Here is a 27,909-nt window from a genome sequence, read left to right as displayed (position 1 = left end):
TGCATAATGAGTACTTCCTACTTTTGTACTTTTGATACACTTTTGTACTTTTACTCAAGTCATTTTTGATTACTGGACTTTTTCTTGTAACATATTATGTCTACATTGCAGTATTGATACTTGAGTACTTTTTTCACCACTGAGTATACATACGTAACATGAATGTGACTCACTGTTTGGCACAGAGTTTGTCCCTTTCTAGAAGTCAAACATCAAAGTGAAGCGCTTGTAATGGCCGCATCCAGCCACGGAGTGGGGCTGTGACCCCTAAGAGTTCTGTAACCGTTCATTTTTGTTTTTCAGAGTAAGGATTGTTTTCCGGATTGCTAAAGTAGCCTAGATAGCACATGATTACCATTATCCTACTTTATTTCTTTAAGATTTAAGTTTAACACCTCTTATCCACTTGAGTCGTTCATACACTGCTTTGCACCTCATTCTTCTCTCATGCTGTCATTGTCATGCACGCTAAGGTAAGACAGCAGGAGAGCCGCTATAACGTTAGCCTGCTGCTGCAGTGATCATCATGTCTCTGGTGGATGCCAACCAGTCTCAGCTGATCAGGTCCAGCCAGAAGGATGAATACTATCAAACATATCTGAGGAACAACGCGAATGAGGCTTTTCACACCATCGCTGGCAAGTCTGCTTATGTTTAGCTTATCTTCAGAGGTTCTCTGTCTGTTTATTGTACTTAGGTACAAAAGCTGTTGCGTACACACCTGTTCCGACTTTACACAATCACCATTCACCGTCAGTTTGTGTGTGTTTTGATTACACTGGCTTGAAGCCATTGGCTTGCACTATTATTGCTCTACTTTGCGGGGATGTCTAATTTTCGATACTTTATACTATACTTTACCATCTCAGAGGCAAATATTGTATTTTTTACTCTACTCATTTGACAACTTACTTACTTGTCCCTTGTGAAATATTCGTGAACATCTTTATGCATTTTTGTATCGTCAGATGTGGACTATATATTGATACAAGACAATTAATTACTGCAGTCACGCTGGCCGCTCTTCAGAAAGAGTCAGTCGCACTAGCCGTGCTTCAAAAATGATTGCGCAGCTACGTGGCTTTTTACGGTTAGGCGAACTGATGGTGCGTTCAATGAAATCGTAAATCCCAGTTACTTCAATGTATACATGTAAAAATGTAATAAAACAATCTAAAAACATTGTTTGTGTCTAATGTTCTCGTCTGTAATTATTACCGAAATGTTTTACTGCACAAATTATTAATAATAAAATATTGAAATATTACAGAATCCAGTACAGTTCAATGTAATTTTTTGGAAAATCATAAAAAAATCTAGAAACAGAGTTATCACCCTGCAACTAAATGTTAGTCTGCCCATGTGTGTCCTTTACAATATGTGAATATTACCAATATATTTTACTGTACCGATTATTAATAATAAAATATTGAAATATTACAGAATTCCATCAAATTCAATGTAATATTTGGAAAATCATAGAAAATTGTAAAAACAGAGTTATCAACCAGCAACTAAATATTATTGTGCCCAAGTGTCTCCTTTACAATATGTAATTATTACCAATATGTTTTACTGCACCGATTATTAATAATAAAATATTTAAATATTGCAGAATCCCATCTATTTCAATGTACATTTTAGGAAATTCATTCAGAAAAACATAGTTATCACACAACGACTAAATGTTAATGTGCCCCATGGTCTCCTGCAAACCATGGATGATTATAAATATGTTTTACTGTAGCAATTATTACTAATAAAATATTGAAATATTACAGAATCCCATCCATTTCAATGTAATTTTTCAAAAAATCATTAAAAAAATCAAGAAACATAGTTATCACCTAACAACTATATATTAATGTGCCCCATGGTCTTCTGTACACCTGTGATGATTATCAATATGTTTTACAGCAGCAATTATGAATAATAAATTATTGAGATATTACAGAATCCCATCCATTTCAATGTCATTTTTCAAAAAATCATAAAAACTTCAAAGAACATAGTTATCACCCAACAACTATATATTAATGTGCCCCATGGTCTCTTGTACACCTGTGATGATTACCAATATGTTTTACAGTAGCAATTATTAATAATAAAATATTGAAATATTACAGAATCCCCATCCATTTCAATGTCATTTTTCAAAAAGACATAAAAACTTCAAAGAACATAGTTATCACCCAACAACTATATATTAATGTGCCCCATGGTCTCTTGTACACCTGTGATGATTATCAATATGTTTTACAGTAGCAATTATTAATAATAAATTATTGAAATATTACAGAATCCCATCCATTTCAATGTCATTTTTCAAAAAATCATAAAAACTTCAAAAAACATAGTTATCACCCAACAACTATATATTAATGTGCCCCATGGTCTCGTGTACACCTCTGATGATTATCAATATGTTTTACAGTAGCAATTATTAATAATACATTATTGAAATATTACAGAATCCCATCCATTTCAATATATATTTTTTTTTAAATCATAAAAACTTCAAAGAACATAGTTATCAGCCAACAACTATATATTAATGTGCCCCATGGTCTCGTGTACACCTGTGATGATTATCAATATGTTTTACAGTAGCAATTATTAATAATAAATTATTGAAATATTACAGAATCCCATCCATTTCAATGTCATTTTTCAAAAAACCATAAAAACTTCAAAGAACATAGTTATCACCCAACAACTATATATTAATGTGCCCCATGGTCTCGTGTACACCTGTGATGATTATCAATATGTTTTACAGTAGCAATTATTAATAATAAATTATTGAAATATTACAGAATCCCATCCATTTCAATGTCATTTTTCAAAAAATCATAAAAACTTCAAAGAACATAGTTATCACCCAACAACTATATATTAATGTTCCCCATGGTCTCTTGTACACCTGTGATGATTATCAATATGTTTTACAGCAGCAATTATTAATAATACATTATTGAAATATTACAGAATCCCATCTGTTTCAATGTAATCTTTAGAAAAATCATAACAAATCCAAAAAACATAGTTATCACCCAACAACTATATATTAATGTGCCCCTAGGTCTCTTGTACACCTGTGATGATTCTCAATATGTTTTACAGCAGCAATTATTAATAATAAATTATTGAAATATTACAGAATCCCATCCGTTTCAATGTAATCTTTAGAAAAATCATAACAAATCCAAAAAACATAGTTATCACCCAACAACTATATATTAATGTGCCCCTAGGTCTCTTGTACACCTGTGATGATTATCAATATGTTTTACAGCAGCAATTATTAATAATAAATTATTGAAATATTACAGAATCCCATCCGTTTCAATGTAATCTTTAGAAAAATCATAAGAAATCCAAAAAACATAGTTATCACCCAACAACTATATATTAATGTGCCCCATGGTCTCGTGTACACCTCTGATGATTATCAATATGTTTTACAGTAGCAATTATTAATAATAAATTATTGAAATATTACAGAATCCCATCCATTTCAATATAATTTTTCCAAAAAATCATAAAAACTTCAAAGAACAGTTATCACCCAACAACTATATATTAATGTGCCCCATGGTCTCGTGTACACCTGTGATGATTATCAATATGTTTTACAGTAGCAATTATTAATAATAAATTATTGAAATATTACAGAATCCCATCCATTTCAATGTAATCTTTAGAAAAGTCGGGGAAAAAATCCAAAAACATAGTTATCACCCAACAACTATATATTAATGTTCCCCATGGTCTCTTGTACACCTGTGATGATTATCAATATGTTTTACAGCAGCAATTATTAATAATAAATTATTGAAATATTACAGAATCCCATCCGTTTCAATGTAATCTTTAGAAAAATCATAAGAAATCCAAAAAACATAGTTATCACCCAACAACTATATATTAATGTTCCCCATGGTCTCTTGTACACCTGTGATGATTATCAATATGTTTTACAGCAGCAATTATTAATAATACATTATTGAAATATTACAGAATCCCATCCGTTTCAATGTAATCTTTAGAAAAATCATAACAAATCCAAAAAACATAGTTATCACCCAACAACTATATATTAATGTGCCCCATGGTCTCGTGTACACCTCTGATGATTATCAATATGTTTTACAGTAGCAATTATTAATAATAAATTATTGAAATATTACAGAATCCCATCCATTTCAATATAATTTTTCAAAAAAATCATAAAAACTTCAAAGAACATAGTTATCAGCCAACAACTATATATTAATGTGCCCCATGGTCTCGTGTACACCTGTGATGATTATCAATATGTTTTACAGTAGCAATTATTAATAATAAATTATTGAAATATTACAGAATCCCATCCATTTCAATGTCATTTTTAAAAAAAACATAAAAACTTCAAAGAACAGTTATCACCCAACAACTATATATTAATGTGCCCCATGGTCTCGTGTACACCTGTGATGATTATCAATATGTTTTACAGTAGCAATTATTAATAATAAATTATTGAAATATTACAGAATCCCATCCATTTCAATGTAATCTTTAGAAAAATTATAAGAAATCCAAAAAACATAGTTATCACCCAACAACTATATATTAATGTGTCCCTAGGTCTCTTGTACATCTATGATGATTATCAATATGTTTTACAGCAGCAATTATTAATAATAAATTATTGAAATATTACAGAATCCCATCCGTTTCAATGTAATCTTTAGAAAAATCATAAGAAATCAAAAAAAACATAGTTATCACCCAACAACTATATATTAATGTGTCCCTAGGTCTCTTGTACATCTATGATGATTATCAATATGTTTTACAGCAGCAATTATTAATAATACATTATTGAAATATTACAGAATCCCATCTGTTTCAATGTAATCTTTAGAAAAATCATAACAAATCCAAAAAACATAGTTATCACCCAACAACTATATATTAATGTGCCCCTAGGTCTCTTGTACACCTGTGATGATTATCAATATGTTTTACAGCAGCAATTATTAATAATAAATTATTGAAATATTACAGAATCCCATCCGTTTCAATGTAATCTTTAGAAAAATCATAACAAATCCAAAAAACATAGTTATCACCCAACAACTATATATTAATGTGCCCCTAGGTCTCTTGTAAACCTGTGATGATTATCAATATGTTTTACAGCAGCAATTATTAATAATAAATTATTGAAATATTACAGAATCCCATCCGTTTCAATGTAATCTTTAGAAAAATCATAAGAAATCCAAAAAACATAGTTATCACCCAACAACTATATATTAATGTGCCCCATGGTCTCGTGTACACCTCTGATGATTATCAATATGTTTTACAGTAGCAATTATTAATAATAAATTATTGAAATATTACAGAATCCCATCCATTTCAATATAATTTTTCAAAAAAATCATAAAAACTTCAAAGAACAGTTATCACCCAACAACTATATATTAATGTGCCCCATGGTCTCGTGTACACCTGTGATGATTATCAATATGTTTTACAGTAGCAATTATTAATAATAAATTATTGAAATATTACAGAATCCCATCCATTTCAATGTAATCTTTAGAAAAGTCGGGGAAAAAAATCCAAAAAACATAGTTATCACCCAACAACTATATATTAATGTTCCCCATGGTCTCTTGTACACCTGTGATGATTATCAATATGTTTTACAGCAGCAATTATTAATAATAAATTATTGAAATATTACAGAATCCCATCCGTTTCAATGTAATCTTTAGAAAAATCATAAGAAATCCAAAAAACATAGTTATCACCCAACAACTATATATTAATGTTCCCCATGGTCTCTTGTACACCTGTGATGATTATCAATATGTTTTACAGCAGCAATTATTAATAATACATTATTGAAATATTACAGAATCCCATCCGTTTCAATGTAATCTTTAGAAAAATAATAACAAATCCAAAAAACATAGTTATCACCCAACAACTATATATTAATGTGCCCCATGGTCTCGTGTACACCTCTGATGATTATCAATATGTTTTACAGTAGCAATTATTAATAATAAATTATTGAAATATTACAGAATCCCATCCATTTCAATATCATTTTTCAAAAAAAATCATAAAAACTTCAAAGAACATAGTTATCAGCCAACAACTATATATTAATGTGCCCCATGGTCTCGTGTACACCTGTGATGATTATCAATATGTTTTACAGTAGCAATTATTAATAATAAATTATTGAAATATTACAGAATCCCATCCATTTCAATGTCATTTTTCAAAAAAACATAAAAACGTCAAAGAACAGTTATCACCCAACAACTATATATTAATGTGCCCCATGGTCTCGTGTACACCTGTGATGATTATCAATATGTTTTACAGTAGCAATTATTAATAATAAATTATTGAAATATTACAGAATCCCATCCATTTCAATGTAATCTTTAGAAAAGTCGGGGGAAAAATCCAAAAAACATAGTTATCACCCAACAACTATATATTAATGTGTCCCTAGGTCTCTTGTACATCTATGATGATTATCAATATGTTTTACAGCAGCAATTATTAATAATAAATTATTGAAATATTACAGAATCCCATCCGTTTCAATGTAATCTTTAGAAAAATCATAAGAAATCAAAAAAACATAGTTATCACCCAACAACTATATATCAATGTTCCCCATGGTCTCTTGTACATCTATGATGATTATCAATATGTTTTACAGCAGCAATTATTAATAATACATTATTGAAATATTACAGAATCCCATCCGTTTCAATGTAATCTTTAGAAAAATCATAAGAAATCCAAAAAACATAGTTATCACCCAACAACTATATATTAATGTGCCCCTAGGTCTCTTGTACACCTGTGATGATTATCAATATGTTTTACAGCAGCAATTATTAATAATAAATTATTGAAATATTACAGAATCCCATCCATTTCAATGTAATCTTTAGAAAAATCATAAAAAATCCAAAAAACATAGCTATCGCCCAACAACTATATATTAATGTGCCCCTAGGTCTCTTGTACACCTGTGATGATTATCAATATGTTTTACAGCAGCAATTATTAATAATAAATTATTGAAATATTACAGAATCCAATCCATTTCAATGTAATCTTTAGAAAAATCGGGGGAAAAAATCCAAAAAACATAGTTATCACCCAACAACTATATATTAATGTTCCCCATGGTCTCTTGTACACCTGTGATGATTATCAATATGTTTTACAGCAGTAATTATTAATAATAAATTATTGAAATATTACAGAATCCCATCCGTTTCAATGTAATCTTTAGAAAAATCATAAGAAATCAAAAAAACATAGTTATCACCCAACAACTATATATTAATGTGCCCCTAGGTCTCTTGTACATCTGTGATGATTATCAATATGTTTTACAGCAGCAATTATTAATAATAAATTATTGAAATATTACAGAATCCCATCCGTTTCAATGTAATCTTTAGAAAAATCATAACAAATCCAAAAAACATAGTTATCACCCAACAATTATATATTAATGTGCCCTTAGGTCTCTTGTACACCTGTGATGATTATCAATATGTTTTACAGCAGCAATTATTAATAATAAATTATTGAAATATTACAGAATCCCATCCATTTCAATGTAATCTTTAGAAAAATTATAAGAAATCCAAAAAACATAGTTATCACCCAACAACTATATATTAATGTGCCCCTAGGTCTCTTGTACATCTGTGATGATTATCAATATGTTTTACAGCAGCAATTATTAATAATAAATTATTGAAATATTACAGAATCCCATCCGTTTCAATGTAATCTTTAGAAAAATCATAAGAAATCCAAAAAACATAGTTATCACCCAACAACTATATATTAATGTGCCCCTAGGTCTCTTGTACATCTGTGATGATTATCAATATGTTTTACAGCAGCAATTATTAATAATAAATTATTGAAATATTACAGAATCCCATCCATTTCAATGTAATCTTTAGAAAAATCGGGGAAAAAAATCCAAAAAACATAGTTATCACCCAACAACTATATATTAATGTTCCCCATGGTCTCTTGTACACCTGTGATGATTATCAATATGTTTTACAGCAGCAATTATTAATAATAAATTATTGAAATATTACAGAATCCCATCCATTTCAATGTAATTTTTAGAAAAATCATAACAAAAGCAAGAAACATAGTTATCACCCAACAACTATATATTAATGTGCCCCTAGGTCTCTTGTACACCTGTGATGATTATCAATATGTTTTACAGCAGCAATTATTAATAATAAATTATTGAAATATTACAGAATCCCATCCGTTTCAATGTAATCTTTAGAAAAATCATAAGAAATCCAAAAAACATAGTTATCACCCAACAACTATATATTAATGTGCCCCTAGGTCTCTTGTACACCTGTGATGATTATCAATATGTTTTACAGCAGCAATTATTAATAATAAATTATTGAAATATTACAGAATCCCATCCATTTCAATGTAATCTTTAGAAAAATCGGGGAAAAAAATCCAAAAAACATAGTTATCACCCAACAACTATATATTAATGTTCCCCATGGTCTCTTGTACACCTGTGATGATTATCAATATGTTTTACAGCAGCAATTATTAATAATCAATTATTGAAATATTACAGAATCCCATACGTTTCAATGTAATCTTTAGAAAAATCATAACAAATCCAAAAAACATAGTTATCACCCAACAACTATATATTAATGTGCCCTTAGGTCTCTTGTACACCTGTGATGATTATCAATATGTTTTACAGCAGCAATTATTAATAATAAATTATTGAAATATTACAGAATCCCATCCATTTCAATGTAATTTTTAGAAAAATCATAACAAATCCAAAAAACATAGTTATCACCCAACAACTATATATTAATGTGCCCCTAGGTCTCTTGTACACCTGTGATGATTATCAATATGTTTTACAGCAGCAATTATTAATAATAAATTATTGAAATATTACAGAATCCCATCCATTTCAATGTAATCTTTAGAAAAATCATAAAAAATCCAAAAAACATAGTTATCGCCCAACAACTATATATTAATGTGCCCCTAGGTCTCTTGTACACCTGTGATGATTATCAATATGTTTTACAGCAGCAATTATTAATAATAAATTATTGAAATATTACAGAATCCCATCCATTTCAATGTAATCTTTAGAAAAATCGGGGGAAAAATCCAAAAAACATAGTTATCACCCAACAACTATATATTAATGTTCCCCATGGTCTCTTGTACACCTGTGATGATTATCAATATGTTTTACAGCAGCAATTATTAATAATAAATGATTGAAATATTACAGAATCCCATCCGTTTCAATGTAATCTTTAGAAAAATCATAACAAATCCAAAAAACATAGTTATCACCCAACAACTATATATTAATGTGTCCCTAGGTCTCTTGTACATCTGTGATGATTATCAATATGTTTTACAGCAGCAATTATTAATAATCAATTATTGAAATATTACAGAATCCCATCCATTTCAATGTAATCTTTAGAAAAATCGAAAAAAATCCCCAAAACATAGTTATCGCCCAACAACTATATATTAATGTTCCCCATGGTCTCTCGTACACCTGTGATGATTATCAATATGTTTTACAGCAGCAATTATTAATAATAAATTATTGAAATATTACAGAATCCCATCCGTTTCAATGTAATCTTTAGAAAAATCGAAGAAAATCCAAAAAACATAGTTATCACCCAACAACTATATATTAATGTTCCCCATGGTCTCTTGTACACCTGTGATGATTATCAATATGTTTTACAGCAGCAATTATTAATAATAAATTATTGAAATATTACAGAATCCCATCCGTTTCAATGTCATTTTTAGAAAAATCATAACAAATCCAAAAAACATAGTTATCACCCAACAACTATATATTAATGTGCCCCTAGGTCTCTTGTACACCTGTGATGATTATCAATATGTTTTACAGCAGCAATTATTAATAATAAATTATTGAAATATTACAGAATCCCATCCGTTTCAATGTAATCTTTAGAAAAATTGAAAAAAATCCCCAAAACATAGTTATCGCCCAACAACTATATATTAATGTTCCCCATGGTCTCTCGTACACCTGTGATGATTATCAATATGTTTTACAGCAGCAATTATTAATAATAAATTATTGAAATATTACAGAATCCCATCCGTTTCAATGTAATCTTTAGAAAAATCGAAGAAAATCCAAAAAACATAGTTATCACCCAACAACTATATATTAATGTTCCCCATGGTCTCTTGTACACCTGTGATGATTATCAATATGTTTTACAGCAGCAATTATTAATAATAAATTATTGAAATATTACAGAATCCCATCCGTTTCAATGTAATCTTTAGAAAGATCATGACAAATCCAAAAAACATAGTTATCACCCAACAACTATATATTAATGTTCCCCATGGTCTCTTGTACACCTGTGATGATTATCAATATGTTTTACAGCAGCAATTATTAATAATAAATTATTGAAATATTACAGAATCCCATCCGTTTCAATGTCATTTTTAGAAAAATCATAACAAATCCAAAAAACATAGTTATCACCCAACAACTATATATTAATGTGCCCCTAGGTCTCTTGTACACCTGTGATGATTATCAATATGTTTTACAGCAGCAATTATTAATAATAAATTATTGAAATATTACAGAATCCCATCCGTTTCAATGTAATCTTTAGAAAAATCGGGGAAAAAAATCCAAAAAACATAGTTATCACCCAACAACTATATATTAATGTTCCCCATGGTCTCTTGTACACCTGTGATGATTATCAATATGTTTTACAGCAGCAATTATTAATAATAAATTATTGAAATATTACAGAATCCCATCCATTTCAATGTAATTTTTAGAAAAATCATAACAAATCCAAGAAACATAGTTATCACCCAACAACTATATATTAATGTGCCCCTAGGTCTCTTGTACACCTGTGATGATTATCAATATGTTTTACAGCAGCAATTATTAATAATAAATGATTGAAATATTACAGAATCCCATCCGTTTCAATGTAATCTTTAGAAAAATCATAAGAAATCCAAAAAACATAGTTATCACCCAACAACTATATATTAATGTGCCCCTAGGTCTCTTGTACATCTGTGATGATTATCAATATGTTTTACAGCAGCAATTATTAATAATAAATTATTGAAATATTACAGAATCCCATCCATTTCAATGTAATCTTTAGAAAAATCGGGGAAAAAAATCCAAAAAACATAGTTATCACCCAACAACTATATATTAATGTTCCCCATGGTCTCTTGTACACCTGTGATGATTATCAATATGTTTTACAGCAGCAATTATTAATAATAAATTATTGAAATATTACAGAATCCCATCCATTTCAATGTAATTTTTAGAAAAATCATAACAAATCCAAGAAACATAGTTATCACCCAACAACTATATATTAATGTGCCCCTAGGTCTCTTGTACACCTGTGATGATTATCAATATGTTTTACAGCAGCAATTATTAATAATAAATTATTGAAATATTACAGAATCCCATCCGTTTCAATGTAATCTTTAGAAAAATCATAAGAAATCCAAAAAACATAGTTATCACCCAACAACTATATATTAATGTGCCCCTAGGTCTCTTGTACACCTGTGATGATTATCAATATGTTTTACAGCAGCAATTATTAATAATAAATGATTGAAATATTACAGAATCCCATCCATTTCAATGTAATCTTTAGAAAAATCATAAAAAAATCCAAAAAACATAGTTATCACCCAACAACTATATATTAATGTGCCCCTAGGTCTCTTGTACATCTGTGATGATTATCAATATGTTTTACAGCAGCAATTATTAATAATAAATTATTGAAATATTACAGAATCCCATCCGTTTCAATGTAATCTTTAGAAAAATCATAAGAAATCCAAAAAACATAGTTATCACCCAACAACTATATATTAATGTGCCCCTAGGTCTCTTGTACATCTGTGATGATTATCAATATGTTTTACAGCAGCAATTATTAATAATAAATTATTGAAATATTACAGAATCCCATCCGTTTCAATGTAATCTTTAGAAAAATCGAAGAAAATCCAAAAAACATAGTTATCACCCAACAACTATATATTAATGTGCCCCTAGGTCTCTTGTACATCTGTGATGATTATCAATATGTTTTACAGCAGCAATTATTAATAATAAATTATTGAAATATTACAGAATCCCATCCGTTTCAATGTAATCTTTAGAAAAATCGAAGAAAATCCAAAAAACATAGTTATCACCCAACAACTATATATTAATGTTCCCCATGGTCTCTTGTACACCTGTGATGATTATCAATATGTTTTACAGCAGCAATTATTAATAATAAATTATTGAAATATTACAGAATCCCATCCGTTTCAATGTCATTTTTAGAAAAATCATAACAAATCCAAAAAACATAGTTATCACCCAACAACTATATATTAATGTGCCCCTAGGTCTCTTTTACACCTGTGATGATTATCAATATGTTTTACAGCAGCAATTATTAATAATCAATTATTGAAATATTACAGAATCCCATCCGTTTCAATGTAATCTTTAGAAAAATCATAACAAATCCAAAAAACATAGTTATCACCCAACAACTATATATTAATGTGCCCTTAGGTCTCTTGTACACCTGTGATGATTATCAATATGTTTTACAGCAGCAATTATTAATAATAAATTATTGAAATATTACAGAATCCCATCCATTTCAATGTAATTTTTAGAAAAATCATAACAAATCCAAAAAACATAGTTATCACCCAACAACTATATATTAATGTTCCCCATGGTCTCTTGTACACCTGTGATGATTATCAATATGTTTTACAGCAGCAATTATTAATAATAAATTATTGAAATATTACAGAATCCCATCCGTTTCAATGTCATTTTTAGAAAAATCATAACAAATCCAAAAAACATAGTTATCACCCAACAACTATATATTAATGTGCCCCTAGGTCTCTTTTACACCTGTGATGATTATCAATATGTTTTACAGCAGCAATTATTAATAATAAATTATTGAAATATTACAGAATCCCATCCGTTTCAATGTAATCTTTAGAAAAATCGAAAAAAATCCCCAAAACATAGTTATCGCCCAACAACTATATATTAATGTTCCCCATGGTCTCTCGTACACCTGTGATGATTATCAATATGTTTTACAGCAGCAATTATTAATAATCAATTATTGAAATATTACAGAATCCCATACGTTTCAATGTAATCTTTAGAAAAATCATAACAAATCCAAAAAACATAGTTATCACCCAACAACTATATATTAATGTGCCCTTAGGTCTCTTGTACACCTGTGATGATTATCAATATGTTTTACAGCAGCAATTATTAATAATAAATTATTGAAATATTACAGAATCCCATCCATTTCAATGTAATTTTTAGAAAAATCATAACAAATCCAAAAAACATAGTTATCACCCAACAACTATATATTAATGTGCCCCTAGGTCTCTTGTACACCTGTGATGATTATCAATATGTTTTACAGCAGCAATTATTAATAATAAATTATTGAAATATTACAGAATCCCATCCATTTCAAGGTAATCTTTAGAAAAATCATAAAAAATCCAAAAAACATAGTTATCGCCCAACAACTATATATTAATGTGCCCCTAGGTCTCTTGTACACCTGTGATGATTATCAATATGTTTTACAGCAGCAATTATTAATAATAAATTATTGAAATATTACAGAATCCCATCCATTTCAATGTAATCTTTAGAAAAATCGGGGGAAAAATCCAAAAAACATAGTTATCGCCCAACAACTATATATTAATGTTCCCCATGGTCTCTCGTACACCTGTGATGATTATCAATATGTTTTACAGCAGCAATTATTAATAATAAATTATTGAAATATTACAGAATCCCATCCGTTTCAATGTAATCTTTAGAAAAATCGAAGAAAATCCAAAAAACATAGTTATCACCCAACAACTATATATTAATGTTCCCCATGGTCTCTTGTACACCTGTGATGATTATCAATATGTTTTACAGCAGCAATTATTAATAATAAATTATTGAAATATTACAGAATCCCATCCGTTTCAATGTAATCTTTAGAAAGATCATGACAAATCCAAAAAACATAGTTATCACCCAACAACTATATATTAATGTTCCCCATGGTCTCTTGTACACCTGTGATGATTATCAATATGTTTTACAGCAGCAATTATTAATAATAAATTATTGAAATATTACAGAATCCCATCCGTTTCAATGTCATTTTTAGAAAAATCATAACAAATCCAAAAAACATAGTTATCACCCAACAACTATATATTAATGTGCCCCTAGGTCTCTTGTACACCTGTGATGATTATCAATATGTTTTACAGCAGCAATTATTAATAATAAATTATTGAAATATTACAGAATCCCATCCGTTTCAATGTAATCTTTAGAAAAATCGGGGAAAAAAATCCAAAAAACATAGTTATCACCCAACAACTATATATTAATGTTCCCCATGGTCTCTTGTACACCTGTGATGATTATCAATATGTTTTACAGCAGCAATTATTAATAATAAATTATTGAAATATTACAGAATCCCATCCATTTCAATGTAATTTTTAGAAAAATCATAACAAATCCAAGAAACATAGTTATCACCCAACAACTATATATTAATGTGCCCCTAGGTCTCTTGTACACCTGTGATGATTATCAATATGTTTTACAGCAGCAATTATTAATAATAAATTATTGAAATATTACAGAATCCCATCCGTTTCAATGTAATCTTTAGAAAAATCATAAGAAATCCAAAAAACATAGTTATCACCCAACAACTATATATTAATGTGCCCCTAGGTCTCTTGTACACCTGTGATGATTATCAATATGTTTTACAGCAGCAATTATTAATAATAAATTATTGAAATATTACAGAATCCCATCCATTTCAATGTAATCTTTAGAAAAATCGGGGAAAAAAATCCAAAAAACATAGTTATCACCCAACAACTATATATTAATGTTCCCCATGGTCTCTTGTACACCTGTGATGATTATCAATATGTTTTACAGCAGCAATTATTAATAATAAATTATTGAAATATTACAGAATCCCATCCATTTCAATGTAATTTTTAGAAAAATCATAACAAATCCAAGAAACATAGTTATCACCCAACAACTATATATTAATGTGCCCCTAGGTCTCTTGTACACCTGTGATGATTATCAATATGTTTTACAGCAGCAATTATTAATAATAAATTATTGAAATATTACAGAATCCCATCCGTTTCAATGTAATCTTTAGAAAAATCATAAGAAATCCAAAAAACATAGTTATCACCCAACAACTATATATTAATGTGCCCCTAGGTCTCTTGTACACCTGTGATGATTATCAATATGTTTTACAGCAGCAATTATTAATAATAAATGATTGAAATATTACAGAATCCCATCCATTTCAATGTAATCTTTAGAAAAATCATAAAAAATCCAAAAAACATAGTTATCACCCAACAACTATATATTAATGTGCCCCTAGGTCTCTTGTACATCTGTGATGATTATCAATATGTTTTACAGCAGCAATTATTAATAATAAATTATTGAAATATTACAGAATCCCATCCGTTTCAATGTAATCTTTAGAAAAATCATAAGAAATCCAAAAAACATAGTTATCACCCAACAACTATATATTAATGTGCCCCTAGGTCTCTTGTACATCTGTGATGATTATCAATATGTTTTACAGCAGCAATTATTAATAATAAATTATTGAAATATTACAGAATCCCATCCGTTTCAATGTAATCTTTAGAAAAATCATAACAAATCCAAAAAACATAGTTATCACCCAACAACTATATATTAATGTGCCCCTAGGTCTCTTGTACACCTGTGATGATTATCAATATGTTTTACAGCAGCAATTATTAATAATAAATTATTGAAATATTACAGAATCCCATCCATTTCAATGTAATCTTTAGAAAAATCGAAAAAAATCCAAAAAACATAGTTATCGCCCAACAACTATATATTAATGTTCCCCATGGTCTCTCGTACACCTGTGATGATTATCAATATGTTTTACAGCAGCAATTATTAATAATAAATTATTGAGATATTACAGAATCCCATCCATTTCAATGTAATCTTTAGAAAAATCATAACAAATCCAAAAAATATAGTTATCACCCAACAACTATATATTAATGTGCCCCATGGTCTCTTGTACACCTGTGATGATTACCAATATGTTTTACAGTAGCAAGTATTAATAATAATTATTGAAATATTACAGAATCCCATCCATTTCAATGTAATTTTTCAAAAAAATCATAAAAGATTAAAAAAACATAGTTATTATAGCGTAGCTTTAAGCAACTGCTTACTATGGGACACATACACGTCCCCCAGGGGAGCCCCCAGTTGTGACAACCCTTACCCACACGCTTGCCCAAGGCCTCAGGACCTGCCCCCGGCAGGACCCTGACCTACAGGCACCCCAGACCCATCGGGTCGGGACGCGCAGGACTGAAAAGGCAAAACCTTGACGGACATAAATCCTGTCCGTCACCAATACAGGATAAAACCTAGATTATCCAACCAGTGACAGAGAAACCAAGGCCTCCTCCTCCCTGGACCATGCTTAGCCGGTCCCAGGAGGGCAAGGAAGGCCAGCCAGGTAGGAAGAGAAGCATGCCCCCGGGCACCCCTCGCATTCCCTACCATGAAACTGGCCACTGCAAACTTACAGGGAGAAGAAACATGCCCCAAGGCAAGTTTACACTCCCCCACCAGTAAGAAAGGTGCAAAAAGGTTGAGAAACGACCAATTAAACCGTGACGGGGAGAGAGAGAGCACGCCTCGCAGACCCCGTCGGAACCCGGCTGCTGCACTCACACAAGGAGAAAAGACATGCCCTAAGGCATGTCCAGACTCTTCTACCCGGAGTCAGCTCCCACACCCAAGACTGTACGCGCCATCGTAGATGCCGCCACGTCAAGGCTGTAAGAAGATGCAAAGGTCGAGGGAGATGACCAGTCAGCCGCGGAGCAGATCACCTGCATCGACACCCCTTTGTAAAGGGCCCAAGATGCAGCTACGCTCCGAGCAGAGAGGGCCCTCAGTCCCAGTGGACCCCTCTACTCTCGTACGCCAACCGAATCCTCCTCGCCTCCACAATCCATCTGGACAGGGTCGGTTTAGCCATCGCCTACCTCTGACCTCGGCCAAAGGCGACGAAAGGCTGAGACGACCTACGGCCCATAGCTGTCCTCTAACAGTAGAGCTTCAGAGCCCTCACTGGACAGAGACAAAGTAACCGTTCATCCTTTGCCGAAAAGAACGGCGGAGGATGAAAAGCCCCCAGTCCCCGCAACTGCGCCGGTGTGGGACACAAAGGCCAAGTTGGGTTTCAACAAAACCCTCCTGCCGTCGTCCGAAAGCAACATGCAGCCCCACTCACCGAGAGCGCCTGCATGTCACAGACGCGTCATGCCGTAAAAAGGGCCACCAGGAGCACCGTTTTGAGGCTTCAAGGTGGAGAAGGCCAAGTCGTGGTCCAGCCTGCCCAGCAGGTAGATCAGAACGCTTCTCCCGGGTGCCTGAAAAGCAATCACCGGAGGTGACTACTCCAGGCACCATGTTTCGAACATATTCCACCAGATATCGTACCGACCTCCGGTGGATTCTGCTCTCGCCCCCTGAAAGGTGGCCACCACGTCAGGGGGGCAGCCCTTGCGGGCCCAGACTCGACTCTTCACGGGGTAAACCCACAGGTCTAGTCCATGGGGGTCCTCGTGGAACACCTCGTCCCCACCCTGTCTCAGGAGGTTCCTGAACCGGGGGAGAGGCCATGGCTCATCACAGAGGAGGGGAGTGATCTCCGACCTCCAAGAGCCCCACGCTGGTACCACCAGCAGGACCACTCCGCCCTGGATCCTGATCCTTTCCAGTGTTGGACGAATCAGGTCTAGGGGTGGAGACACATTTTGCAGAGTAGCATGCCCGGCCAACCCGTGTGCCAAGGCGTCTACTCCCAAGGTGATCGATCGAGAATAACCGCGAGCACCGGCCGAACCGGGCCCAGATCAGGCCCAACGTCCTCGGGCATAGTGGCCAGTCCCCGTACCGGAGCCCTGGTTTTGGACAACCGGTCTGCACCGCTGTCTCAGGAGGCCCGGTACATGAGTGGCGCGTAGTGAAGCCGAATGTTGTACGCTCCAAGGCGTCAGCACGCGCGCTAATCTGACCAAAACAAGAGACCCCAAGCCTCCTTGTTTGTAGGCAGAACATATCGTTGTGACATTCTCCGTTCTGACCAGGACATGGCACCCCACGATGTGGCTCTTGAAACCCTCGAGAGCGAGGAAGACTCCCAGCAACTCCAGGTATCCTCACCTGAGAAGCTGGCGTCCATGGTAATCACCTTCCAGGACACTACTGTGCCTACCCGTATCCTGACCCCTCTGCATAGGAAGGCCGTGTGTGTTCATGGTTCGAGTGACGACACAAACTGTGATGTCACTACCACTTTCCGTGAGCCCATGGTCTGCGGTATCCTCAGAGACCGCATCCATTGCTGGAAAGGTCTCTCGTGGAATCTGCCCAACCGGGTCAGGCGTATGGCCGAAGCCATGAGACCCGCGGCTTGCATGCATGTCCTGCACATGACCCGGCGCAGGGAGCGCACACATGTCAAAGAGCTCGCCGTCCTGTCCTGAGACAGGCGCGCAACCATCGTGGTGGAATCCAAAATTCCCACGAAGGTGGCTAGCTGGGAAGAATCAGAGCGCACTCCTGAGCGTCGATTGTGAAGCCCAGGGACTGCAGGTGCGTAATGGCCACCTCCGTGTGCCGTGCCACCTCCACCCTGGAGTCCGCTGCCAGCAGCCAGTTGTCTACATATGTCGCCAGACGCAGACCCTGCTGCCGCAGCGGGGCTATCGCCGCCTCCGTGCACAGTCACGAAAAAAACCCTGTGGCTTAGTGACATGCCGGACGGGAGTACCGCATGCTCGCACGTCTCGCCTTCGTAACCGAAGCGCAGGGACTTTGCGGTGCGGCGGTTAGATTGGGACGTAAAGATAGGTATCCTTGATATCTATACCCGTCCACCAATTGCTTTTTCATATCGTCTTCAACAGCGTCGCTGTTGTGAGCATACGAAGTTTAATATAAAAAGCTTCAGAATTCTGTTCAAACCCTTCAGGTTCAGAATAGGTCTTACGCCCCCCCCCCCCCCCCCCCCTCTTCTTTTCACCAGGAAAAACTCCGAATAATAACCCAGTCGGTTCTGATCCGGAGATAAATCACTGATTGCACCCTTGCTCAGGAGAGCTGAAACCTCTTCCCTCAGCGTTATGGCCGCTTGGCCCGACGCGTGGGAGAACACTATCTTAACCGATAGTGGAGGTTTGCTCGAAAATTGCAACCTGTATCCTGTTAACATGGTGCGCAGCACCCAAGGATTCGGTTTGCATGCTTTCCATTCGGAAAAGCATCGAGCGAGAGGGTTCGTGGGGATGGTGGGGGCTGCTGACGTCACCTGCCACGTCGGGCTCTGACCGATCGACGGTGGGGAAAGCCCGTGACGTAGACGGGGAATCCCACACACCGTAGACATCCACCCTGTAGCATTGCTCGGTAGCGCTAGCTGGGCTAATGTCGGTCTCGTCACAGAGCGCGCGCCCGTTCCCATGGGGATACGAGACGCTGTCGGCTCTCCAGACGTAGTCTCGGAACCTTGCCCCGGTGTAGTACTTACCCAGCTTTCTTGTCGTCCTTACGCCTTACGTCCTGGAAACCAAGAGAGCTATCGGGTCGCTCCCAGGAACTAGCTCTGGTGGAGGACGCCCTGGATGTACCACGCTGACGTCCAGAGGTGCGTCTGCCGCCTGCAGCCCCTTGCTGTTGAGGCCTGGCCACAGCGGGGGTTACGGGGGTTGAGAGGAGGCCTGTGGTTGTCTCCTCGAGCTGCTTCTCCGCCGCCTTGGTCTTGATGATCCAGTCGGCAGCGGTGTCGAAGAGGTTGTCCGGTTTGAGCGAGAGGCTTTTCAGACCCGAGGTCAAGATGGCCTTGCAACCAGAGGCGAGCTCGAGCCACTGTAGTCTCTCTAAGTCGGCTGTGAGAGCCATGTTGGGCCTATATCCTCCTCCTCGTCCACCACCACGATGAATTCCTCATCCTCGCCGTCTGAGTCGCTGCATTCCGTGGCAGTGTCTCCCCATGCGGATATGGAGGTGGTGGGGGAGAAGGATGGGAGGCCCGACAGCCTCGGCAGCGACCTCTCGGTCGGGGGATGAGGGAGCGGCCCTCGAGGCCTGCTCATCCCGGACCTTGCTGATGGCTCCACTGGCGCGTGGGGCCGAGTGGAGCGGAGGGCCCAAGGCCCCCGGGCTAGTGCAAGCTTCCTCGGTGCCTTTGCTGGGGGAGCTTCTGGGGGAGGCATGCGTTAATCCGACAGACCTTTTCTCCGACTATGTGGCATCCGCGTGCGGTTAGGGTTAGGGTGCGGGTTTGGTTCAGGTTTAGTATTGGAAACGTCGGAGCGCTGCGCTGTCAGAGGAATGCGCTGTCGGACTAACGTACTGCACCCCTTCGGGGCTAGCACCGCCGCTTGTCGAGGCCGCTAGGTCCATAACCCTTTGCAGGCGCCGGTCTAGCTGGGCCTCGGAGAACATCCCACATGGCCCGCAGCCGCCTTTGTCCTGACCCCGCTCGCAAGCGAGCCAGTCATGGCTCGGGCCAAGGCAGGAGATGCAGAGGCAGTGGTCGTCGTCCGCAGCGACCAGGAAACCGCATCCTCGGAACGCGCAGTGACGAGGTGCCTCCATCTTTTCCCTCTTCCGTCGAGACACGAGACGAACAAAAGGCTAGGCTGCTAGCCTTCGTTGGCTCTGTGTGCTTCGCGTAGGCAGAGTGGTAGAAGAGCTCATGTGACACAGTGGTATTTATACCACTACCGGTTTCCGGTTTGCGTCATACGGCCCTTATCCAATGGACATTGGAGTTCAGTGAGTCCTGTTGTTGCTCTGTGCGATCGCCAGGGGGCGATGATATCCCATAGTAAGCAGTGCTTAAAGCTACGCTATAATTTTTTTTAAATGACATTGAAATGGATGGGATTCTGTAATGTTTCAATAATTTATTATTAATAATTGCTGCTGTAAAACATATTGATAATCATCACAGGTGTTCAGGAGACCATGGGGCACATTAATATATAGTTGTTGGGTGATAACTATGTTTTTTGAAATGTTTATGATTTTTCTAAAGATTACATTGAAATGGAAGGGATTCTGTAATATTTCAATAATTTATTATTAATAATTGCTGCTGTAAAACATATTGATAATCATCACAGGTGTACGAGAGACCATGGGGAACATTAATATATAGTTGTTGGGCGATAACTATGTTTTTTGGATTTTTTTGGATTTTTCTAAAGATTACATTGAAATGGATGGGATTCTGTAATATTTCAATAATTTATTATTAATAATTGCAGCTGTAAAACATATTGATAATCATCACATGTGTACAAGAGACCATGGGGCACATTAATATATAGTTGTTGGGTTATAACTATGTTCTTTGAAGTTTTTATGATTTTTTTGAAAAATTACATTGAAATGGATGGGATTCTGTAATATTTCAATAATTTATTATTAATAATTGCTACTGTAAAACATATTGATAATCATCACAGGTGTACAAGAGACCATGGGGCACATTAATATATAGTTGTTGGGCGATAACTATGTTTTTTGGATTTTTTTCGATTTTTCTAAAGATTACATTGAAATGGATGGGATTCTGTAATATTTCAATAATTTATTATTAATAATTACTGCTGTAAAACATATTGATAATCATCACAGATGTACGAGAGACCATGGGGAACATTAATATATAGTTGTTGGGCGATAACTATGTTTTTTGGATTTTTTATGATTTTTCTAAAGATTACATTGAAATGGATGGGATTCTGTAATATTTCAATAATTTATTATTAATAATTGCTGCTGTAAAACATATTGATAATCATCACAGGTGTACAAGACACCTAGGGGCACATTAATATATAGTTGTTGGGTGATAACTATGTTTTTTGGATTTGTTATGATTTTTCTAAAGATTACATTGAAACGGATGGGATTCTGTAATATTTCAATAATTTATTATTAATAATTGCTGCTGTAAAACATATTGATAATCATCACAGGTGTACAAGAGACCATGGGGAACATTAATATATAGTTGTTGGGTGATAACTATGTTTTTTGGATTTTTCCCCCCGATTTTTCTAAAGATTACATTGAAATGGATGGGATTCTGTAATATTTCAATAATTTATTATTAATAATTGCTGCTGTAAAACATATTGATAATCATCACAGATGTACAAGAGACCTAGGGGCACATTAATATATAGTTGTTGGGTGATAACTATGTTTTTTGGATTTCTTATGAGTTTTCTAAAGATTACATTGAAACGGATGGGATTCTGTAATATTTCAATAATTTATTATTAATAATTGCTGCTGTAAAACATATTGATAATCATCACAGATGTACAAGAGACCTAGGGGCACATTAATATATAGTTGTTGGGTGATAACTATGTTTTTTGGATTTTTTATGATTTTTCTAAAGATTACATTGAAATGGATGGGATTCTGTAATATTTCAATCATTTATTATTAATAATTGCTGCTGTAAAACATATTGATAATCATCACAGGTGTACAAGAGACCTAGGGGCACATTAATATATAGTTGTTGGGTGATAACTATGTTTTTTGGATTTCTTATGATTTTTCTAAAGATTACATTGAAACGGATGGGATTCTGTAATATTTCAATAATTTATTATTAATAATTGCTGCTGTAAAACATATTGATAATCATCACAGGTGTACAAGAGACCTAGGGGCACATTAATATATAGTTGTTGGGTGATAACTATGTTTTTTGGATTTGTTATGATTTTTCTAAAGATTACATTGAAACGGATGGGATTCTGTAATATTTCAATAATTTATTATTAATAATTGCTGCTGTAAAATATATTGATAATCATCACAGGTGTACAAGAGACCATGGGGAACATTAATATATAGTTGTTGGGTGATAACTATGTTTTTTGGATTTTTTCCCCCGATTTTTCTAAAGATTACATTGAAATGGATGGGATTCTGTAATATTTCAATAATTTATTATTAATAATTGCTGCTGTAAAACATATTGATAATCATCACAGATGTACAAGAGACCTAGGGGCACATTAATATATAGTTGTTGGGTGATAACTATGTTTTTTGGATTTCTTATGATTTTTCTAAAGATTACATTGAAACGGATGGGATTCTGTAATATTTCAATAATTTATTATTAATAATTGCTGCTTTAAAACATATTGATAATCATCACAGATGTACAAGAGACCTAGGGGCACATTAATATATAGTTGTTGGGTGATAACTATGTTTTTTGGATTTCTTATAATTTTTCTAAAGATTACATTGAAATGGATGGGATTCTGTAATATTTCAATAATTTATTATTAATAATTGCTGCTGTAAAACATATTGATAATCATCACAGGTGTACAAGAGACCATGGGGAACATTAATATATAGTTGTTGGGTGATAACTATGTTTTTTGGATTTCTTATGATTTTTCTAAAGATTACATTGAAACGGATGGGATTCTGTAATATTTCAATAATTTATTATTAATAATTGCTGCTGTAAAACATATTGATAATCATCACAGGTGTACAAGAGACCATGGGGAACATTAATATATAGTTGTTGGGTGATAACTATGTTTTTTGGATTTCTTATGATTTTTCTAAAGATTACATTGAAACGGATGGGATTCTGTAATATTTCAATAATTTATTATTAATAATTGCTGCTGTAAAACATATTGATAATCATCACAGGTGTACAAGAGACCTAGGGGCACATTAATATATAGTTGTTGGGTGATAACTATGTTTTTTGGATTTGTTATGATTTTTCTAAAGATTACATTGAAACGGATGGGATTCTGTAATATTTCAATAATTTATTATTAATAATTGCTGCTGTAAAATATATTGATAATCATCACAGGTGTACAAGAGACCATGGGGAACATTAATATATAGTTGTTGGGTGATAACTATGTTTTTTGGATTTTTTCCCCCGATTTTTCTAAAGATTACATTGAAATGGATGGGATTCTGTAATATTTCAATAATTTATTATTAATAATTGCTGCTGTAAAACATATTGATAATCATCACAGATGTACAAGAGACCTAGGGGCACATTAATATATAGTTGTTGGGTGATAACTATGTTTTTTGGATTTCTTATGATTTTTCTAAAGATTACATTGAAACGGATGGGATTCTGTAATATTTCAATAATTTATTATTAATAATTGCTGCTGTAAAACATATTGATAATCATCACAGGTGTACAAGAGACCATGGGGAACATTAATATATAGTTGTTGGGTGATAACTATGTTTTTTGGATTTCTTATGATTTTTCTAAAGATTACATTGAAACGGATGGGATTCTGTAATATTTCAATAATTTATTATTAATAATTGCTGCTGTAAAACATATTGATAATCATCAAAGGTGTACAAGAGACCATGGGGAACATTAATATATAGTTGTTGGGTGATAACTATGTTTTTTGGATTTCTTATGATTTTTCTAAAGATTACATTGAAACGGATGGGATTCTGTAATATTTCAATAATTTATTATTAATAATTGCTGCTGTAAAACATATTGATAATCATCACAGGTGTACAAGAGACCTAGGGGCACATTAATATATAGTTGTTGGGTGATAACTATGTTTTTTGGATTTGTTATGATTTTTCTAAAGATTACATTGAAACGGATGGGATTCTGTAATATTTCAATAATTTATTATTAATAATTGCTGCTGTAAAATATATTGATAATCATCACAGGTGTACAAGAGACCATGGGGAACATTAATATATAGTTGTTGGGTGATAACTATGTTTTTTGGATTTTTTCCCCCGATTTTTCTAAAGATTACATTGAAATGGATGGGATTCTGTAATATTTCAATAATTTATTATTAATAATTGCTGCTGTAAAACATATTGATAATCATCACAGATGTACAAGAGACCTAGGGGCACATTAATATATAGTTGTTGGGTGATAACTATGTTTTTTGGATTTCTTATGATTTTTCTAAAGATTACATTGAAACGGATGGGATTCTGTAATATTTCAATAATTTATTATTAATAATTGCTGCTGTAAAACATATTGATAATCATCACAGATGTACAAGAGACCTAGGGGCACATTAATATATAGTTGTTGGGTGATAACTATGTTTTTTGGATTTCTTATAATTTTTCTAAAGATTACATTGAAACGGATGGGATTCTGTAATATTTCAATAATTTATTATTAATAATTGCTGCTGTAAAACATATTGATAATCATCACAGATGTACAAGAGACCTAGGGGCCCATTAATATATAGTTGTTGGGTGATAACTATGTTTTTTGGATTTGTTATGATTTTTCTAAAGATTACATTGAAACGGATGGGATTCTGTAATATTTCAATAATTTATTATTAATAATTGCTGCTGTAAAATATATTGATAATCATCACAGGTGTACAAGAGACCATGGGGAACATTAATATATAGTTGTTGGGTGATAACTATGTTTTTTGGATTTTTTCCCCCGATTTTTCTAAAGATTACATTGAAATGGATGGGATTCTGTAATATTTCAATAATTTATTATTAATAATTGCTGCTGTAAAACATATTGATAATCATCACAGATGTACAAGAGACCTAGGGGCACATTAATATATAGTTGTTGGGTGATAACTATGTTTTTTGGATTTCTTATGATTTTTCTAAAGATTACATTGAAACGGATGGGATTCTGTAATATTTCAATAATTTATTATTAATAATTGCTGCTGTAAAACATATTGATAATCATCACAGATGTACAAGAGACCTAGGGGCACATTAATATATAGTTGTTGGGTGATAACTATGTTTTTTGGATTTCTTATAATTTTTCTAAAGATTACATTGAAACGGATGGGATTCTGTAATATTTCAATAATTTATTATTAATAATTGCTGCTGTAAAACATATTGATAATCATCACAGGTGTACAAGAGACCTAGGGGCACATTAATATATAGTTGTTGGGTGATAACTATGTTTTTTGGATTTCTTATGATTTTTCTAAAGATTACATTGAAACGGATGGGATTCTGTAATATTTCAATAATTTATTATTAATAATTGCTGCTGTAAAACATATTGATAATCATCACAGGTGTACAAGAGACCATGGGGAACATTAATATATAGTTGTTGGGTGATAACTATGTTTGTTGGATTTTTCCCCCGATTTTTCTAAAGATTACATTGAAATGGATGGGATTCTGTAATATTTCAATAATTTATTATTAATAATTGCTGCTGTAAAACATATTGATAATCATCACAGATGTACAAGAGACCTAGGGGCCCATTAATATATAGTTGTTGGGTGATAACTATGTTTTTTGGATTTGTTATGATTTTTCTAAAGATTACATTGAAATGGATGGGATTCTGTAATATTTCAATAATTTATTATTAATAATTGCTGCTGTAAAACATATTGATAATCATCACAGGTGTACAAGAGACCTAAGGGCACATTAATATATAGTTGTTGGGTGATAACTATGTTTTTTGGATTTGTTATGATTTTTCTAAAGATTACATTGAAACGGATGGGATTCTGTAATATTTCAATAATTTATTATTAATAATTGCTGCTGTAAAACATATTGATAATCATCACAGGTGTACAAGAGACCATGGGGAACATTAATATATAGTTGTTGGGTGATAACTATGTTTTTTGGATTTCTTATGATTTTTCTAAAGATTACATTGAAACGGATGGGATTCTGTAATATTTCAATAATTTATTATTAATAATTGCTGCTGTAAAACATATTGATAATCATCACAGGTGTACAAGAGACCATGGGGAACATTAATATATAGTTGTTGGGTGATAACTATGTTTTTTGGATTTCTTATGATTTTTCTAAAGATTACATTGAAACGGATGGGATTCTGTAATATTTCAATAATTTATTATTAATAATTGCTGCTGTAAAACATATTGATAATCATCACAGGTGTACAAGAGACCTAGGGGCACATTAATATATAGTTGTTGGGCGATAACTATGTTTTTTGGATTTTTTTATGATTTTTCTAAAGATTACATTGAAATGGATGGGATTCTGTAATATTTCAATAATTTATTATTAATAATTGCTGCTGTAAAACATATTGATAATCATCACAGGTGTACAAGACACCTAGGGGCACATTAATATATAGTTGTTGGGTGATAACTATGTTTTTTGGATTTGTTATGATTTTTCTAAAGATTACATTGAAACGGATGGGATTCTGTAATATTTCAATAATTTATTATTAATAATTGCTGCTGTAAAACATATTGATAATCATCACAGGTGTACAAGAGACCATGGGGAACATTAATATATAGTTGTTGGGTGATAACTATGTTTTTTGGATTTTTTTCCCCGATTTTTCTAAAGATTACATTGAAATGGATGGGATTCTGTAATATTTCAATAATTTATTATTAATAATTGCTGCTGTAAAACATATTGATAATCATCACAGATGTACAAGAGACCTAGGGGCA

The 27,909-nt window shown here is 33.7% G+C and overlaps 1 protein-coding gene across 1 annotated transcript in view; it reads left to right on the top strand.

Moving 5' to 3' along the window:
- Positions 1-323: 323 nt before the first annotated feature.
- pex10 (peroxisomal biogenesis factor 10) overlaps positions 324-27,909 on the top strand; it is a 48,829-nt gene continuing 21,243 nt past the window's right edge. Inside the window, exon 1 of the mRNA XM_084069262.1 lies at positions 324-638. Coding sequence (XP_083925388.1) covers positions 527-638 — 112 coding nt within the window. The 5' untranslated portion in view covers positions 324-526. The remainder of the gene's footprint in view (positions 639-27,909) is intronic.

This window comes from Gymnoscopelus microlampas (assembly GCF_963454915.1).
Source record: "Gymnoscopelus microlampas genome assembly, chromosome: 10".
NCBI lineage: Eukaryota > Metazoa > Chordata > Actinopteri > Myctophiformes > Myctophidae > Gymnoscopelus > Gymnoscopelus microlampas.
This window is presented reverse-complemented; position numbering and strand designations above follow the sequence as displayed.